This window comes from Staurois parvus, unplaced genomic scaffold, assembly GCF_062004578.1.
Source record: "Staurois parvus isolate SC_StPar_1 unplaced genomic scaffold, SC_StPar_1.0 ptg000171l, whole genome shotgun sequence".
NCBI classification, from domain to species: Eukaryota; Metazoa; Chordata; class Amphibia; order Anura; family Ranidae; genus Staurois; species Staurois parvus.
This window is the reverse complement of record NW_028317967.1, coordinates 2,708,079-2,729,487: the sequence shown is the minus strand read 5'-3', so window position 1 is coordinate 2,729,487 and position 21,409 is coordinate 2,708,079. Positions and strand designations below refer to the sequence as shown.

The following is a 21,409-nucleotide window of genomic DNA, read 5'->3' as shown; positions in this document are numbered from 1 at the left end:
TGTTCTGGAGGGGTCCTCCGACTGGGGTAGAGACAGTTGTGGACGCCTCCATTATCTTGGAACGAAGGTCCAACTGAAGGGCCAAGAAGTTACCCGAGGACAGGATAGTGTCGGGCACTGGGATCTCCTTGGCGTCCTCGTACATACGTGATAACGCATCTGGCTTTGTGTTCTTTGATCCAGGCCGGTACGTAATGTGGAAGTTAAATCTCGAAAAGAATAATGCCCATCTTGCCTGTCGTGGGCGTAGACGCTTGGCGGTCCTCAGATATTCCAGGTTTTTGTGGTCAGTAAATATCAAGATGGGGTGCACGGCGCCTTCCAGCAGGTACCTCCATTCCTCTAACGCCGTTTTGATCGCCAGTAGTTCTCGATCACCGATATCATAGTTCTTCTCTGCTGGGGTAAGCTTCCGTGAGAAAAACGCTACAGGATGGAGCAATTCCTTGGTGCCTTTCCGCTGAGAAAGAATGGAACCTACTGCATTCTCCGATGCATCCACCTCTAAGATGTAGGGCAGGGCGGCGTCTGGGTGACCCAAAATGGGTGCCGAGGTGAACAGCTTCTTCAAGGCTTCAAAAGCTTCCTGAGCCTCTGGTGTCCATCTGAACCGAGTTCCAAGCTTGGTTAGCTGAGTAATGGGGGAGACCAGACCCGAGAAGTTCTTGATGAACTTCCGGTAAAAGTTTGCAAAACCGATAAATCGTTGGACGCCTTTCCTGTCCGTGGGTTCAGGCCAATCCAGTATTGCAGTGACTTTCTGAGGATCCATCGCGACCCCCGCGGTGGAGATAATCAGGCCCAAGAAAGTAATGCTGGATTGTTCGAAGCAACATTTCTCTGCCTTGGCGTACAACCCATGCTGCCACAATCGCCCCAATACCCTTGCTACATGTATTCTGTGTTCCCCCAAAGAAGGGGAGAAAATCAAAATGTCGTCTAGACGATAACAAAGACATCCAGGAAGTCCCTAAAAATATCATTCACAAAGTGTTGAAAAGTGGCCGGAGCATTGCACAACCCGAACGGCATGACCAAATATTCAAAGTGGCCGAAGCGGGTGCGGAATGCCGTCTTCCACTCGTCCCCCTCCCTTATGCGAACCAAGTTGTACGCTCCCCTCAAATCCAGCTTTGTAAAAACCACTGCTGCTTTTAAACTTTGGAATAACTCCGGTACTAATGGCAGTGGGTAACGGTTTTTTATTGTGACCCTGTTCAACTCCCGGTAACCGATACACGGCCTTAAGGTTTTGTCCTTTTTTTCAACAAAGAAAATTCCCGCCCCTGCCGGAGAAGTGGAAGGGCGGATGAACCCCTTCTGGAGGCTGTCCTCAATATATTCCTTCAGGGCCCCCAATTCGAGCTCCGAAAGGGGGAAGATTCGCCCAAAAGGAACCTCTGAGCCGGGTAACAGGTCAACGGGACAGTCATATGGGCGGTGGGGGGGTTGTGTATCGGCTCCCCGTTTGCTGAACACATCCAGAAACTCATGGTAGGCTGCAGGGATTACTTGTTTTAAATCGGCATCCCCCTCAGAGCACAGGAGGAACTGGGGGACCCCCGGGCCCGAAGTGCGGCAGTGTACCCGACAGTATGGGGAAGGGAACGAGATTACTCTGGTCTCCCAGTCAATTTGGGGGTTATGGGCCCGTAACCATGGGAGCCCCAAAATGACTGGGAAAAGGGGTGAAGCTATAGCATCCAGGCGGAGGAGTTCCTGGTGCTGGCCGGCAATGACAGTGGCGATGGAGGGGGTTTCCTGGTTTACTACCCCCGATTTTATCCGGGAACCGTTGGCCAAAAATATATTGAACCCTTTCTGTTTTAATTGGAGGGGAATACCCTGCTGGTGAGCAAAATTAATGTCCAAGAAGCAGCTGCATGCCCCCGAATCAACTATGGCTGTCACCTCCACGGTCCTTTCTGGAAGCTGAAAGGAAAGGGGCACCACTAAGTATTGGGATGGACTAACATTGCCAATGGACAAGGAAGAAGAAGAGGTGCACTTACTCAGTTTCTGCGGACAGGATCGTACCATATGACCAGCTTCACCACAGTAGAGGCACAGGTTCTGGGATCGTCTGCGCTGGTGTTCCTCTGGAGATAGTTTAGGCCGTGCCAGGCCGAGTTGCATGGGTTCAGGGATATCTCCAGGTGGCCGGTTCTGGATGTTTGGCCTAGTTGCTTGGCTGGGACCTTGAAATGACCCCCAGGGATTTCCATGACCCTGACCGGACCTCTCAAACCTGCGTTCCCACAGTCTACGGTCAATCTTAATGGTCAGCGCAATTAAGTCCTCTAAAGTCTCAGGCACCTCTACCCTGGCGAGCTCATCTTTCAGGCCTTCTGATAGGCCTATACGGAACTGATGCAGAAGTGCAAACTCGTTCCAGCGTGTGTCCCCCATCCAACGCTTAAACTCAGACGCGTACTCCTCCGCCGCTCAATGGCCTTGCCGGAGCGTGTACAAAGTAGCTTCAGCAGAAGCTGCCCGCTGTGGGTCATCGTATAGGATGGCCATTGCATCAAAAAAATTGTCAACCGAACTTAGGTGAGGGTCATTCTTTCCCCGCAGTCGGTGGGCCCAGTCTTGGGGTTCACCCTGCAGGAGGGAGATGACGAACCCCACCTTCACGGATTCAGTCACAAAGGTCCGTGGTTGTAATTCAAAATAGAGAAGGCAGGACTCACGGAACCACCTGAAGCATGTCCCCGTGGAAACGTTCTGGTAAGGGTACTTGGGGTTCGGCCGCCGGGAGTGGTGCGGAAGCCCCAGAAGCTGGCACAGGGACTGCTACGGCCGGGGGTGCGGGGACCGCGGCCTGTGGGGCAGGGATGGATATAGTGCAGGTCTGGAACTGGTTCTCAATCTGCAGACATCTGTCCTGCAGGGCCGATACGGCCTGTGTCAAATTAGATAGGTGCCTGCAGATCTCCTCAAGCGGAGAGGGCCCTCCTCTAGACTCAGTCATGGCCTTCTGGTACTGTAAGGGACCGCCCGGCGGTACCACTAGCGCTCCACTGAATAGGCGTCCCCAGCGCACGGAATCTAAGTCCCAGGGTGCTTGTTCACCAGGGCCCCTGATGGTGGGGATGGACTTGGAGCCCCCCGAGACCAGGTCGTGGCTACAGGGTACGTCCGTCAGTGGTAGTGGTATGCGCCAAGGGCTCCCACGGGAAAGAGTCTGATATGAGGAGGTCAGAAGACCCCACTGGGATGGGCGGATGGATGGATGGATGAGCAAGGTCAGACGGGCCGGGTCGGTAACAGAGAGGACGGTAAGGTACAAGACAGCGGGCAGAGAATGGTCGGGTCACACGCCAGGTCAGCAACAGCAGGTCAAATCCAATAGGGGGCATCCAGGAGAGAGGTCAGGCAAAGCAAGGGTCAGGACAGGAGAAATTAGCAAGGTCAGGTACAATCCGGGTCAATAACTTACAGGGCACAGGTTCGCAGAATCACAGGATGCAGGAAAGACCAGAAGGCACTGAATGACAGGTCAGGGCCATTTAAATATCCCGCCCTGCGCTGCCATTGGTGCCCAGCGGGTGGCCGCGGCTTCTACTGCGCATGCGCGAACTCGAACGCCGCAGCCGGCCCGGACGTAGTGCCCGTGTCCCTGCACAGGGCGGTGCACTGGAGCTGCAGAAGACCAGTACTGGGTCATGGCCCGACCAACGTACAGTCAAAATGTTAGCCGAGAGTACTATAGGGAGGCATTTGTGTTGCATAAATATATGGTCGATTCTAGACTGGGAGTGGTGCAAGTGAGAATAGTGTGTGAAGTATTTTGCTAAAGGATAAAGTTCTGTCCAGATCAACCAGGTCATGGTCATTAAGTAAATATCAGAATTGCTTAGCAGTAGCCGATGGAACTGAAGCATCGGCTGGATATTTATCTAACTTAGGGTTCAAGATTAAATTGGAGTTACCAGCCAGCAGCAACATGTCAACCTGGTGGGTTGCCAAGAGTGAACAAACATGGGAGAGAAAGGAACCTGGGTTTACATTAGGAGCGTAGTAGGTCAAGATCGTAACCTCAGTTTCCTGAAGTAGGCCTTAAAGCAGTAAATACCTACCATCGGGGTCAGCTATTTGTTTTTTGTACAAGTAAAAGTGGTAGATTTGTGGAATGCAACCAAGACGCCCCGTTGTTTTATGGGGCCGTTAGCTTGATACACAAAAGGTAAACGTGCGTCAAAGTATTTGGGATGTGAGGTGGTCAATAAATGGGTTTCCTTCAGGCAATGTAAACTCTGTCTTATGAAGTATGCTTAGTATCCCAATTTAAATACAAATAAACCCCCCTAGTGCAAAATAATGACAATCAAATACGGTGTACCCTTCCCTTATTCACAAACTTCCCCAAAACGCATATAAACACTTTAAACCCCAAAAAGTGTGATAATCTTATAAAATATGCTTAGTATCTCAAGTATAAATACAGATATAATAGGTGCTCAAAACAAAAACAAAAAACACACAAGTACCAAAATAATAAATTAGTCCTTCAAAATATCAAAGTCATTCAAAATCTCAAAATCAACCTCCAGGTGAAGACAGCCTCCAAAGCCTGTGACTGCGTTGAATTGGCGTTGCTGGTGAGAGAAGAAGATCTTAAACAGAATTCCCCACCTGTATTTAATGCCCCCGAGACCACAAACTTGCAAGTATGGCTTTAGGCTCCGCCTTTTAGCAATAGTGATCGGTGATAGGTCGGCGAACAGCTGGGGAGCACTGGCTTTCCTGGGGAGCGCGGTTGTGACAGCAGAGAGCTGGCTATGTCGCGGGAGACCTTCAAGTGGCATGGAGCGGGAGGATCCAATGTCTCCAATTTTCACATCCAAACTAATTCAAATTTTAAGGTAAAGATGTCCTAGATCACTTGTGTGGCTTAACCTCCTTCATATCCTACAGGTGTAATTAGGAGCAGTGATCAGAAGCAGCACTTACTAAGGTAAATCACATTTTTGCTGGAGAAGTTAACAAAGGAACAGATTGGAAATTCTTGCCGATACAAGGATGTGTGATAGATCCACCCTGAATTCCAAAGCTGCACTGGGCACAATGATTGCAGGGGTACATCCATTGTGGTGAGTAATAGACAGTGAGCCAGTTTGTAGCATTATTGTGTGTTAACTGCTTTGGAATTCTGCCTAAATAATCACATTTCTCTCAGAGTGTGATCTTTTGTGTGCAAACATAGGCAGATCATTAATGACATCTTTAGGTTTGGGGTCATTTACTAGAACACCTAAATGTTTCTTGATAAACTATTGAATCTGGGGAGTCTGCTTAGAATAGGTAATATGCTTAGATGACCCATTAAGTTAACAGTTTCCCAAAACACTTATGCCGGCCATAGAGGGTTCGAAAATCGGCCGATTTTTCGTCTGAAAGATTAATCGGCTGATATTTGCACTGTTAGTGGGTTAATTTGTTGGCCGGTTTTCACATTTTTTCGCACTTTTAGATTATTGGTCCTGTTGGAAAATTTGTGGAAAACAACTGATTTTCGCGGCAATGATGGTCAAAGCGAACGATCTTTGTTATGAAAAAAAATATGCGCATGAGCTGTGACCTGGAAGGAACAGAAGTTTTGCCTGTTATATGGGGTGAACTTTATGACTTGGTCAGCCGATTTTCGTAATCGTTGGTGGAAACGACGGTTTAACGAACGACCGATTTTTCTTTTATCAGACGAAAAAACGCCTGGTTTTCGAGCCGTCTATGGCCTGCATTATATCCAATGCATGTTGTGAATGAAACCTGTCATAATTGCTTGTGCTCTCAACTGAACTGGCAAGCCATCAAAAACAGATTCATTTTTTGCCTGTACAAGGATGTGTGAAGGATCCACCCTGAATTATAAAGTTGCATTGGGCACAATGACTACAGGGCTACATCCGTTGTGGTGATTTTGAACTTTTGAATAAGGCTTACCCATAGGCAGGGGCGGACTGACAACTCATGGGGCCCCCGGGCAATAGGGGATCATGGGGCCCCTGTGTCCTTTCCCAAACTCAAAAAAGCCTATTTAAAAGATACCAGGGGCATCTCATGGGGCCCCCTACTGACCCCGGGCCCTCGGGCAGTGCCCGAGTTTCCAACTGGTCAGTCCGCCCCTGCCCGTAGGGAAATATCTCCTAAATTTGTGGTGTTTAGAAGATATTCACACTGCATGCAGCTGGTGACGTCACCGGCACATGCGCTCTGAAGTGATGCATACCCATGCTGTCCCTGTGCCAGAAACTGTGATTTTGTACGCATACGCAGGAGTGATGTCATCATGTCTCAGCCATTCAAAAGACTGGAGCCAGTGAAACCGGTGAGAAGGGGGGGAATGGAAACTCTCTCAGAGGTGACAACACACAGCTGGAGGACTTCGTTCTAAGGTAAGTACTTCATAATGTGCTAGTATGCGATGCATACTAGCACATTATGCCATTGCCCTGCAGGGGATTTTTTTTTCAGAATACTCACAGTTTAATACCACTTTAACTACAGGTAAGTATAAGTGTGGCCTGGGGGAAATCCTACAGCAAATACATTTTATTATATCTTTTTGACAAGTGCAAAAAAATAGCTAGCTAGGGGCAAAGGGAAAAAAAAATAGCTATTCATCCAACCAGAGTTCTTGTGAACTGATAATTACCTGTAAAGTAAACATGTTCCACTCCTTTAGTAAATTATCCTCTGTAAGTGGTCGTTTCAACCGACATTACACAGGCATGGCCCACTGTTGTCACCATGAAGAAAGACGACCTGAGGAATGCCGTGCAGCCATTGCTGAAGTTGCTTAAATACAATAAGAGACTGCAAAAAATGCAGATCAGCAGCACTGAGATGTAACAAAGGATGAAAAAAGTGATGATGATACACAGTGCTTTGCATCTATTTTATGGTCAAATCTTTGGAATGATTTTGTTGTGTTAAATAGTCTCCACTTCTAAATACAAGCTGTTACTTCTGTAATAATTAGATCAGGATTCGCCAAAATTCAAACACAAATTAGCCTCATTAGTCTGCATTTAAACATGAAAATGTTTTGTCACCTGTGTTAAAATGTTTCTATCATTAACTCAAGAGGAGCCCTGTTCCTTTGTGCCCAAGACGCAAATCTGGCATTGTTTGTATACCATTACAAGGGGGAAAGGTTGCTGGAATAGTTGGGGGTTACACAGCCTCTAACAAAGGCTGACTAGATCGCCAAATTCAGATTGAACAAATGAAATGAGGCAGAAACAACCTGCTGGGGAGTAGATCAGCTTCCCTGTCAGGGTTCTCAATACTAGGATGCCAGGAAAAGACTCTGTTACTTTATCAATACACTCAGATGTCTTTGTTTTTAGTGGAGCAGACATTACTACTTATTACTTTCATTCTTCCACTCACTGAAGGTAATTGTATGGATTTACTAAATGCGTAGAGGCTGTTCACATAGCAAAGTATTGAATAAGGCGAGGATGTATTCACTTTAGGACCACAATTATGTGCTGGTAAAAATATTTTTTTATTTCTGTCGCACATGGTTGGGTATTTAAAGTGAACACAGCCTTCGCCTTATTCATTAATATTCACTTTGCAAGGTGATCATACCATTTGTTTGGTGACACAGCTCTATTCACCTAGTAAATAAACTGCAAGTGCCAAGCTGTCAGTCATGTCTAAGGGCCCATTCACATTATTGTGCGGCAACACATGTTACAAGCATTGGTGAGATGCAGTGCCACACATTCTGAATGGCACCCCAATGCACCTTGGCAACTAAAGTGCGCTGAGGTGCATACCAGAAATGGTGCTTTCTGGTGAATTAGGCAGCCCATTCAAATGAACACAACACATATAAAAGCACATCGAGTGTGCATCAATGCTTTGCTACAGAATTATGGGCCCCCTATCTCTAAAACACAATTGCTCAGAATCACAGGGGTTTTGCCAAGACAGAAGTCACGTGGCAGATAATTCTTAAACATTCTGGGGTGGATTTACTAAAGGCAAGTAGATTTCTCCAGAGCTTAATAAATGAAGGGAAGCTCTGCTGTCTTCCATTGTCCAATCATGTTTATGCAAAAATGCATTTTTTTTAAATTTTCCATGCATGCAATTGGGTTTTCTTTGTAAAGTGAATCTTCAGCTTGTTTACTAAGGTCTGGAGCAAGTGTACGGTCTCCTTGCCTTTAGTAAATCCACCCTACTGTAAAGAGATAGATATGTGTTTATTATTATTTTGGACTATGTATATATTAAAATATACTGTGTATACAAATAGTTGTCAATATAAGAAATCATTTTCAGGGACCCTGCTGCTAAGCCATGGTACACATTTATGAAATGTCTAAAATATTGAAATATGTGTTATTACATTGTAAGTACTCCTTCTCAGTGCTGAAAAGTGCAAGCTACATTTTCATTGCTGAAAAATGCACATTAGCACAGTAACACCTCCAAAATCAAAGACTGCCTTTGGAAATCAGCAATATTTCACTTTTACCTCTTCAATTTTTTTTCATGGAATTGATGGAAAAAGTGGTAATTTAGATGGCCTGAACAAGCCACATATTTCTGTACATTAATATTATTATCACAGTTATTCCTGTGGTTTGGGGAAAAATCTGGGCATTTTAGCAAATCCATAGCTGAAATTAAGGATTTTGGGGTAGTTTTTAAGGGTGCATTGAGTTTTAAATGACTCCTAATTAATTTACACTTAAACCTTAAATTGGCCTTTAAATATTTATGAAATAGGTGGTCTTTGCAGATATGTGTCTTTCAATATAGTCAGATAATGGACATTGCAAACATTAAATACCTGAATAACTGTATTGCCTTCTAAATGAAACACATAGTATGTTGTGTGCACTTTTATATTTTGCAAAACAATATTCTTGATGAATAAAAGCTGGAGCAGCTATCGCATTGATAGGAAACACTTGCCATGTGTTAAAGCCAAACATTTTCTTTTCATGAAAAAAATTGATGTGATGTTACTACTTGTATATGAACATATACTGTACAAACGCGAGAATTTGTTTACATATTGTACTACATTTTACTAACCTAAAAAGCACAACAGTCTCTACATACTACAATTCAGATTCAATGTGGCTAATATATTAAGGCTATATTTAGACATGCGGCTATCATTACCTGACATCTGAAAAGCGTTCTGTGGTGGATCAATTTTCAAAGGCGTTTGACAGGCAGAGACATAAACCTTGTCACTACTTGTTTAACCCTGTAAATGCTGCACCACCATGCCCCAACTGTGTGAATTATATGCAGCCTGGACATATACACTTGAATGGGTCATATTCGGTGGGCAGTACCAGGGGTACCCTTTATGCCGCAAAGCATCACAGCATGTACAGTATGCACCCTCATCCAGCTGCCTTTGCAGCTTAAAGGGGGGGCAATAGAAATGCATCTCAGCCACCTGTTTTTACTGCCCTCAACCACAAGTATACAAGAGCCCCAAAGGAGCTGAGAAAGCTCATATAATACATTGTGTGGATATTCACTTTAACTGTCCAATCCTGTGTAAGTAAATAGGAATTTGTTTTTCACATGATCAGCCAATCAAAATGAATATACACACCATTTTTGTGAAGATTCTAAACTTCTTTAGTAAATCACCGTCAAGGTTTCTGTACCTTTTCCTGTACAAGCTAATGAATAAAAGTGGGTTGATCACTATGGGCAGTTGCGTTATTCTTCTTTTGCTCCACTGGGTAGAAATGAGCCTTAGGCTCTATGCACATTGGGCTTAAAAAAACGCCAGTTCCCTTGACAGAAAAATGCTTATATAGAGCGTTTTTGTACACATGTAAGGTGAATTTAGAAGTGTTTAGCATTTTTTTCTGCCAGAAAGTTCCAATCAAAAAACGCAAGCCAGAAGGGTTTTTTTCCTGTCTCTAAACACTGAGCTTAAAATATGCCTCTAATCGTCCCAATGTGCACGGACACATAGGATAACATTGAGTTACTTCTACAGGAAAAACACAAAACTCCTGTTGAGAAGTAAGTTCACCTTTTGGTAAAAAATAACAAATGCACATTTGTTTGCAGGTGAAAAAAAATGTGCATTTATTATTTTTTGCTGTAGGAGCCTGTAAAGCATTGCATGCAGACCATGACCATGCAGGTTTTCTGCAGATCTGTCATTATATGTGTTTGCCAGTACGGGATGTACAAGCAAGCAAATTTAGGTGTCTGTTTATGAACCAGCGATAAATGATCGCTGCTCAGTTCTCCGGCATTCTCGAGAACACAGTTCTCCTGTGAATGCCTTTTATGAAGCAGTTCTCGAAGGGAGAACGGCCTCCAAACGCTGGAGAACGGTGTACAAACGCTGGAAAACAGCTGATTTTACTATAATCTCGCAAGATTATAGTAAAAGATCAGTTTACTAAGCAGAGGTAAATTATCGCTGCTTAGTTTGCGGTCCCTCCGATTCTCCAGCTCTGGGCTGGAGAATCTGGAGGGAGAACACAGATCTCCAGTGAAGAGCTGAACAGTTCTCCACTGATCTCCTGAGTGTCATAACTGTGAATGACCAGAGAATAGCTGAGATCCTCTGAATCGCATAATGACAGGAAGATTGAGAACTACAAGCTGACAGTCGCTGAGGCTGTCAGGACTTGTAGTTTCCCATTCACAGAATACTTTGAATGAGTCCCCAGAGCCATGGCCACTTTATTTTAAATTTGACAGCTGGGGGGGGGGGGGGAAGAATATGACCTGCTAGCTGTCAAACAACAACAATTTTGTTATAGTGTTTCCAGCAGGAAAAAAAAATCCCAGGGCCAGTACATCCAGGTGCAGCGGTGTTTTGGCAGAAAAAACGCTTGACACATTTAGCACTTGAGCGTTAATCCATTTCGATGGCCAGAATAAAGTATTATTTTGCCCAATTAAATAAATTAACGCCCAAGTGCTGGACGCTTGTAAACGCACCTAAACACTTGTAAAAGCATTAGACACTTTGACACGCATCAGGTATTGTTTTCTGCCAAAACGCTGCTGCCAAAAGGAGGAGCATTTTTAAAACATCCTATGTGCATGAGGCCTAAGGATATTGTTTAGTGTCACTTTAATGCTACCAATGCTAATGCAAAATCCTTCTAAAGTACCTGTAAATATAGAAGATTCTGATAGATAGAAGAGTAACTGCCACTAGTTACATCTCTGCTACACCACATCTAGAATGTCAGACTTTTGCTTCTTCCGTAAGGTTACAAAAACAGCATGGCTGGGTATATATATATATATATATATATATATATATTTCTAAATATCAATCACCACTAAGGCTAGGTTCACACCCATGCCATTTGCATTTGAGGGCCAGTTCACACTACAAAAATGCACTCTGGATAGGTTTTTGCTTACAGTTCACACCACAAGCAGTTCCGGTGCAGTTTTGATGCAGTTTGCTATGTTCCAGTATGGTTCTGTGCAGAAAAAAATGCAGCTTGTTCTCCTTTTTTTCTGCACTGGAAACTGACTGCACTAGTGTGAACCAGGGCCATTGGAATACCTGGAAAACACTGTGCATGCATTTTTGATGCAGAAACAAATCACACTGAACTGCATCTAGTGTGAACTAGCCCTGATCCGTTTCTGCATTGTGTTTTGCATTTTATTTGCACATGCGTTTTTGCATCATTTTGCATTTTTTCTTGTTGCTAGGCAGATTTAAAATGAAAAATGCATCAATAACATGGCAAAAATGCACTATATGCTTTTCTGCAGCATTTCCATTGAAGTCTATAGAACTAAAAACGCAACTTTTTGCGTTTAAAAAAGTCCCTAACCCTTTCCAAAAAAATGCATCGGGTGAAAACGTGGAGATTTGAACATGTCCCATAGGAAATCATGTTAAATGGACTGTACTGCATTTCTGCAAAATGCTGCGGAAAATGCTTAGGTGTAAACCTAGGATAAGTAGCAAAACCTACTAGTTAATTGGCACACTCACCTTTTGCTTCACCACAGAAACCCACAAGATGTTCTGTTTCAGCAGTGCAGTACCAGCACAGAGACCGCTAACCAATCAGATTCCACTCCAGTCATACCAGTAAAAATATGACATGTGACTGGTTGCTATGGGTTACTGCCCTGTGCATCACCTTGTAAAGCCTGCACTTGGCAGTCCTAGCACTCCTGGCTATCTTTCTAAAGCTCTAGCTGTGGACAGCTGTGATGGTAATAAGTGAAGACACTGAGGTGTGAGGCCCAAAATTAATAATGTTTTCCAATAAAACTTACAAGCAGACACAATGTGATGTGACAGGCTATTCCAGAAGGTAACACAGTGCCAGAGAGATAATAAGCCAGTGGGAGAGATAACAGTTCAGGGTTAATTGTGGGCCAGAGCTTCATGGTGTTCTAATAGAATAAACAGGAGGCAATTCATGGATTGAATTCACTGGCTGGAAGAGAGCTGGTAGTAGCTCCCTTATCCCCTATCACATAAATTCACCTTTTTATCTGACCACAGAGTGTGTGTGAATTGCAGTATGATGGAGGAATTAACCAAATCTAGAGCAGACAGAATCTGGAGCAGCTATGCATAGTAACCAATCAGCTTCTAGCTTCAGCTTGCTCAGTTAAACGCTGAAGATGAAAGCTAGAAGCTGATTGGTTGCAATGCCTAGCTGCTCCATTTTTAGTAAATTCTCCTCAATGTATTTTCTTATCACAGCATCAGGTACATCTACATTGTGTATTTTTTTTAAACATCAGGTGTTTAATTTGTGTGTGTTAAATCCCACCTCAACTAATCATTTAGAGCTGGAGCACCGAGTACAAAAGAGGTTTATCTCCCTATTAGTGCAGGGCAAAGCCTATATTTTCTCTCCATTACTGTATTTCTTTGAAAGATTACAAACAGGTGATGCCTAATCCATTAACACAGCGGAACCCGCAAAGTGTACCTAATGTGTTTATGGTGAGTGACTACTGGGTGAAAGCTGGCGGAGCCTGATCCTTCCAGGCACTTAATTGGATGCCTCAATGGCCCAAAATTAAAAGCCGCCTTTTTGACACACAAATCATCTGCAGATTTATAAGGGCTTAACAGAGGTCATTCATGTCTGTCTGACTTGACAGCTTATATTGCTGATATAAAAAATTCCAAGGGAGATACATATTAACATATATATATATATATATATATATATATATATATATATATAAATTTGCCCTAAATGTAAAATATTAAATTGCAAAAAATAAAATAGTGCAGGGATTCCTGGAGAAGGAGACACTTTACCATGGATGTTACAAGTTATTAACCTCCCACCCCAAAACCTCTCCTATAGAGTTTACAACATTTACAGAAAAATGATATTATTATTATTAGTAGTAGTAGTATTTTTATGCACAAGCTAAATATTAAAATATTACAGTGGCAGAATAAAAAAAACACAAAGATTACATTCTTGGAAGGAAAAAATGTGCAGGGAGTATTGGAGAAGGAAACATATGACTGATATATAAAAGCTATTAACCTCCCTAAGATCTCTCCTGTAGAGTATCATACATTTACAGGTAATTATGATGTTTGTTGGTTTTGTTTGTTTATTTTTACACTAGACCAAAATGTAAAATATTACAGCAGTAAAAGTAAAATTCCATAAATATTTTGATAAGGTGCAGGGAGTATTTGATAAGTAGCAATTTTATTAAAATGTTACTATGAGCTATTAACCTCTTTCATCAATCCCTCCGCTACAGAGTTTTTACATTTACAGGTAATTAGTAATGTCATGTTTTGCTTTGTGTTTTGTTTTTTGTTTTTTTGCACTAGACCAAAATTTGAAATATTCAAGTGGCAGAAAAAAAAATCCAAATATTTTAATCTGGGAAGGGGGAAAAAGTGCAGGGAGCATTGTAGAAGGAGCCACTTTATTATGAATGTTACTAAGTGAGCTATTAACCTCCCTCCCCAAGCCCTCTCCTATAGAGTTTCATACATTTACAGGTAATTAGTGATGTCCTTAGTTGAAGTGTTTGGCAGAAAGGGGACCACAAACCACTAATCGTTTTCTTGTGCATTATTCAGTCTCGGCTGTTTTTACAGGGAGCCCAGTAACAACTGATGTAACCATTGCCTGGTGAATACACTTTACCATTTTATACTCACACTTGTAAGAGAAGGTGGTGGTGTTGGGGATGGAGGGCTGGGGGGTGGGATTGTGTCTACTGTCCCCAGCTGCACTAGGACAAGGCTGGTCTCAACCTGTAGGACTGCCTTTTCTTCTGCTTTGGCTAAATCAATCTGTTGACAGCTAACTCATTTTCCCCCTGAAAACTTATTAGCTATTCAGCTTCACAAAACATTCTGAGCCCCCTTTTGTCCAGAAGAGGACTCCAAACCCCATCATTAGCGCTTATTACCCTGAGCAGTTTGACAGCCTCATAGACTGCTTACAAGACGTCCCATTCATGTCTGCCCAGATCTGCTCCAGCTCTGAAAAGAAACGGAAATATTCCACCATGTTTCGAGCTGAATAGAGGGGGAAAGGGGGTGTAAGGTGGTCTGTGTGTGTGTGTGTGTGTGTGTGTAGGGGGGGGGGGTTACTCTCCCTCCATTCTCCTCCACATTACTTTTGACACAATATTTTTTTCTTTTTGTTAAAAAAAGACATACACATGCACACTCACACAATGCATACTTTGACAACGTTTCGGCAATTTGCTGCACTGTTTACGGTCAACAGCAATATTCCTGCTGAAACACAAGAGGGGACAATGCAGCAGTGACACCAAAAAAGCCTGATGTCTGTTGTCAGTAACAGAAAAGGAATTAGAATTAAATGTAACAGATTGCTTAACAAGTGAAAATAGAAATGGGTTTAGGTGTTCTTTGTCACTGATTACAAAAAGTGGGGTCATTTAGGAATATTAAAAAAAAGAGCAAAAGTGGAGCTGATAAATAAAACCAAGGATGTCCGCAACAAAAATGATTCAAACATTCTTGTTTCTATGAACAACACAGCATCATTTATGATCAAGGTTTCTTTGGCTCCTGTCTCATAAGTCAATCCTATGGAAAGCATGCATGTATTGTTATCTTTCTGTCTGACACCTGGATCATGTATTATTGTACATCTTTCTGTTTGACATTTGGATTGACACGTTTTTCAATTGGCTATGAATGTGACCAAATGCTATATATTTAATACTCCCAAGCTTGCTGGAGACCCCACCTGCAAAAAAAAACCCTCATATTTTTAATAATGAAAATATGATGCAAGAATGTAGCTATTGCAGATTCCTCGCTCCTGAATGATATATATTTTCTTTGTCTTTCCGTCTGACTAAGCATCCTTCCATCCAGAAACACATTGGTGGGAGCACGCTGCTGATTAGCACGCTGTTATAACAACAACAATATGGGCAAATGGGAGGCTTCCAGTCTAATAAATGCACTGAAATAAACAAGTTTGTTAATTAATTGAGAGGTAAAAAAATAGGATGAATCTGCAATCAAATCATAAAAAAGACATAAATAAAAAAAAAAGATGGAAGGGATTTAGGAAAAGAAATGCAAGGGATCTAAATATGTTTTAATGTACTGCATGCGGCCAGCTCTGGTAAAGCACAATACTAATGTAATACTAATAGCAAGACAACACTTATTAAATAACACACATGTTTAAATATTACCATAAGATATACATTATAAATGTACATATGCATATATATATATATAGTAAATACTATATATATATATATATATATATATATATATATATATATATATATATCAAAATATAATATATTAGTAATATTTAGACTTGTGTGTCGGTTAATAAGTGCTGTTTTTGTTATCAGCATTACATGTGACTATAATAACAACAATACGCCCATATACATTATAATATATACATATATATATAACATTTAAATATATATATATATATATATATACACACACACACACACATATATATGTGTGTGTATATGTGTGTGTGTATATATATATATATTTATTAGTAATAATTATATGCGTGTGTTATTTAATTTGTGTTTTGTTATTAGTATTACATAGTAATATAATAATGATAATAATAACAATAACAATGTCTAGCTTCATTGTCGAAATGTTAAAAATGTGTCTAGAATATCTAAACAAAAATTAAATGGATACAATTTATGAAAATAATATACTTGTAGTTATTAATTCTATTTTAAAAAAAAATATTTCTTGGGAAAATAAATTCAAATTTCGGTTAGCAATCAAATAAGTTCCTAAAATTGAGCAGGAATAGGGAAGACTAGTGAACTTTATAAAATTATATTTTATGTTGCTCATTTCCAAGTATGTTCTTTGCTGACAAAATCAGGAACGCATACATGAAAAGACAGATATCCAGACAGTAATAGAATCTCACATCTGGCACAATGAAATATCACCATACTCTCTGCTCTTTACAGGCAAAGGTTTGACATGAGTAAAAATAGGCTCTGCTGTTGAACTTGCAATAGAGAGATGGCTGACTGGAAATGTAAAGAACTGACAGGATAAAATGCTCGTTATGTAAAAAACGGATGCTCACCACATTATTTTATTTTTACTTCTTCATTGGATCCATAGATTTGGCGCACATGCGTCTACAAGTCACCTGCGCACATACAGACAAGCAAAGGAGGTCTAACATTGGCAATCCCTTAAATAAGTCATTATATAATATATAAAAACAAACTTTAAAGTAAAGCAAAAAATAATTAAACAGCGTCTTTTTTTCAACATGAAATACCCACAGATGTATAGGGCAGGTGCTCAGACGATTGGCAACTTGGCATTTGAGGCATCGTAGAAAGTCCCCAAAAATAAAGGTGACAAGCCTTACAGTCTTCTACAGTTTTTTTTAAGCAATCAATAGAATAGGGAAGGTGACATTACGATCAACGCTCCCTGGTCTGGTGACAACCTCGGTGTGACCCTGTGGCCACGGCTGTTCTGCTTAGTCAGGCACTGTTCTGAGTTTGATCTCCTTTTTGCTGCGTTAAGTATGCCCCATAGGTCAGATGTCACATTCACTGTCGCTGGATGTGATGGAAATGGCAGAGGTGGCCGCTTTGCTGGACAGGCTAGCTGCAGGACTGGAGGCTGAGCCCAACGGTTCCCCTCGATCATCTGGGCCCAATGAGCGTCCAGATCCCTGGGACAAGACCTGCTGCTGCAGCCTGACAAAACACAACAGGAGAGGACAGTCAGCATAAGCCACACCACAGATCACAAACCACAACATTCTCACACGCTGCTGGCTTGGAGGTTACATGCAGCCAGGAGAGCTGGAGATCTGGCTGATGGACAACCTTGACATCCGGCCCCAGGCACTGCAATTCACATTACAGGCAAAGTACCTACATTGCATCAACGACTTTTCTACAGGGCTTAACGTTGGAAAAGGTTCAAGCTGCATCATTGAATCAATGGGAGTCTGAGAATACAGAAATATCTCACTGGGGAATGCTCTGTACAGTGAAGGCACAAGATTAAAGAACATGGCCTTGCCTGTCTCTCACTGCCAAGTGGATGCTGAGTGTCTTACATATCTGAGATACCTCAGGGTTCATTAAAAAATCATTAGGAAACCAGCGAAAGGTTCTGGAGAATTGGGTGGAATGTGATGTCTGGACACAGTGCTGTGTGTGTCACAAGGCATCTATAGTTATGTCATTGTTTCTAAGATCTGAATTCACTGGCAGAACAGGAATGTATAACAAACATACAATTTACATCTATCTATCTATCTATCTATCTATCTATCTATCTATCTATCTATCTATCTATCTATCGCTATGTATCTATATCTATCTATCTATCTATCTATCTATCTATCTATCTATCTATCTATCTATCTATCTCTATCTATCTATCTATCTATCTATCTATCTATCTCTATCTGTCTGTCTGTCTGTCTGTCTGTCTGTCTGTCTGTCTATCTATCTATCTATCTATCTATCTATCTATCTATCTATCTCTATCTATCTATCTATCTATCTATCTATCTATCTATCTATCTATCTATTTATTTTGTGTCTATTATTTACGTTGTTTCATCAATCAGCCCCTTCCCTGGTTATCTTTAGTCATTTAAACACATCAAAGAAAAATTGTAAAGTAAAAAAACAGAAAGTCAAAAAAAACATCTGTTTAGAAACACAGTTCTCGAAATTTTTAAATTATCTACATAAGTAGAAGCAATGTTTTACTGCCTGGATCTATGGCTAGTTTTATTATCATAAATAACACCCCATATTCTCATTGATCTGTGCTGTACATTTATTTCATTATCTGTCAGCTAATGTATTAATATTTGGTTTGTGCTATCTATCTATTTATCTATTAGTCAATTGATCTATTTATCTATCTATCTATCTATCTATCTATCTATCTATCTATCTATCTATCTATCTATCTATCTATTTTATTTTGCCCTTTTTCTTTCTTTCTTTCTTTCTTTCTTTCTTTCTTTCTTTCTTTCTTTCTTTCTTTCTTTCTTTCTTTCTCTTATCTGTGCTGTACATTTACTTCATTATCTGTCAGCTAATTTGTTAATTATTGGTTCATGTTATCTATTTATCTGTGTATCAGTCAATTGGCCTGTCTATCTATCTATCTATCTATCTATCTATCTATCTATCTATCTATCTATCTATCTATCTATCTATCTATCTATCTATCTATCTCTTTACCTGTCTTTCTATCTGTCATCTATATATCTATGTCTATCAACTTATTTATCTATCAGCTTATTTTATTTTGCCCTTTTTCTTTCTTTTTTCTTTCTTTTTTTCTTTTCTTTCTTTCTTTCTTTTTCTTTATTTCTTTCTTTCTTTTCTCTCACTTTCTTTCCTCTATAAATATAACTTACCCATTGAAATTATTTTTAATTAATTATGAAAATAATAAAGATTTGAAATATAGTCCCTCTTTGAAACGTTTTAATCTTAACCAATGTAATTCCTCCATCCAATTTCTGTATTATAAATGTATCCCTAGATGTTAAATCCCCCTGTCCTGCACTAGGGAATTATTTTCTTCTCTGATCTTCTTAAAAAGCTTAATGATTACAATGAAAATCTTTTAAAAAGTGTCTGGAGGAATTCAGCTCTTTACACTCGCATTTCATGACTGTAAAACAACGTCTTATGAAATCTTTTTTTATTATTTGAAGACGTGGTCAAATTGACTTTTAAACGACTATTGTGTATATGTTTTCTATATGTGTAATATGACTTAGTTGAAACAAGAATTTAGTAAGTAAAAACAAACAAAAAGCAGTGATTTTTAGAAACTATTAATGCTGAGATTCGGGTATATGGAATTGGGATATGTTGTGGTATGTGATGAACTAATAATGTCGTAACAATTAATTGGCTGATAGCAAATTTTTTTCTCTGTTGGTCATACCTGTTCTTGGCTGCTGCTGCTCGGTCCCTTTGCCTTCGGTTTTTGAACCAATTCCCTACTTGTGTTGGGGTAAGTCCAGTGGCCTGGGCGAGTTCTCTTTTTTTACTGGGGTTGGGGTAAGGGTCTTGTAGGTACCATTCCCTAAGCAAGTGCCGTGTTCTTTCCTTAAAGCAATGTGTTTTCTGCTCTCCGTCCCAAATAGTTCTGGGCAATGGGAACTTCTTCCTCACCCTGTACTTGTCTACCGGCCCTAAGGGTCTCCCCCGGAGCTTCTCTGCCTCCTGGTAATGAGCCTCCAACCACAGAGCCTGGAGCTTGGTGTGCGACTCCTTGGTGAATTTGTGGTTCTCCAATATGTGGTAGAGGTCTCTGAAGTTGCCTGTGTGAAAAGCCACGATCGCCCTGGCGCGGAGCACAGACTCATTTTTATTGAGGGCCTCGCAGGCTGCTGGGGCCACCGGCAAAGACCAGAGAAAGCGACCCAAGCGTTCAATGTCCCCGCTCTCCTCCAGGGTCTCGCACACCCCAGCGACCTGCTGGGGGCTAAAGTTCAGGATGGGCAACTGGAACATTGACGCGGCTTATCGTTTGTTGCCGCGTGTCGGCAGAGTCCAGTCCAGGGACCGCAACGCGTCCCGCCGAGTCCAGTCCAGGGACGGCTACACAAGGCACGCGCGGCGGCGGCGGCGGCAGCCTTCTTGGGAGACGGTCTCTTCTCCTTCTTGCACTTGCTAACTCCAAGAGCCCGAGCTAAGGTATCACAGCCGATCTGCTGTTAAAGGGAAGAAGCTGCCCTGAGCCAACAAACGATTTTCTATTGGACTTGGCAGATTGGCTGCTGGGTTGCCATGGCTCCTTGTCAATCAGTGTCAGCCTTTGCCAATCAAAGGCAAGCAACGGGGAGCTGTTTTCAGCACCTCCCAGGGCTCGACAGCGCCCAGCCTTCTGCTTTGCCAAGCTCACCGTCCCAATGGTCGGGCAATGCACATCCATGCCTGGATCATTGCTGCGACCCATGCATGGCACAGAAATCACATCAGACAAAACACCTCAAGCATTTCCCATCTCAGAGAGCAACTGGCATCCAATTAGAGAAGGTGACTGTGCGGATGAAGGATCCACTGCACTGCTGCATAGACAAGCCAGGCTAGCCTCCTCTGTGCTGTCCATGTGATCAAAAATGACGACAAGGAAGCTTTGCGGCAATTCTAGTTCACCTTCCTACAAAGTGTCATCTTCCTGGCATGGTGCACACTCCAGCCTTCCCCTGCACTGACATTCAGAGCAAACCTACAAACCCTCTCTGCCCCTCCATCCATCCATCCATCCATCCATCCATATTGTGTTCACCTCTCTCTCTGTCTCCAGCTGGGTTGTATCAGAACAGCTCCATTCAACTTCCCATTGCATCCTGTCTGCTCCTGCACACTTGTTGTCGAGCCATGTTCAATATTATCACTTTAATGTTTTATTTAGAAAAAAAATGGTGCTTTTCGGCTGAATGGAGCTGAGAATAGCCACAGAGAGTGAGAAGTCATTTGTAGGTCAGCATACATAAACGTTGAGTGGCTGGAGGGGGAGAAACAGATCCGAACCTTTAACCCTTTAGCAAACATAAGGGGGGGGGGGGGGTCTTTGAATACCCTTCTTGCTCATCAAGGGTTAATAAAATAAAGAAAAATGGTAAGCCAGATCTGCCTCATAAATGTACTTAGAGACACAGGACCTTTAACCCTTTAGCAAGCCTAAGGAGGGGGTGCTAGAACACTCCTCTTGCTCATCAAGGGTTAAAACACAGGGATATGAGCTATATCTATCTAATCAACTGTGACTGGAGAAACAGATCAGAACCTTTAACCCTGTAGCAAGCACAAGTCATTGAATGCCCCTTTCTCATCAAGGGTTAATAATAAAAAAAAATGATTATCCATATCTGCCTTAATAAAAGTAATTCAAGACACAGATCTGAGCGTT

General features: G+C 41.7%; 1 protein-coding gene across 1 annotated transcript; it reads right to left on the bottom strand.

The window, feature by feature from the left end:
• Positions 1-16,548: 16,548 nt before the first annotated feature.
• Positions 16,549-20,373, bottom strand: SIX6 (SIX homeobox 6). Its single transcript, XM_089676550.1, has 2 exons — positions 19,436-20,373; positions 16,549-17,202 (listed from the first exon to the last, which is right to left on the bottom strand). Exons 1-2 carry the CDS (start codon positions 20,005-20,007, stop codon positions 17,040-17,042), a joined length of 735 nt encoding a protein of 244 aa, XP_089532676.1. The 5' UTR covers positions 20,008-20,373; the 3' UTR covers positions 16,549-17,039.
• Positions 20,374-21,409: the final 1,036 nt, after the last annotated feature.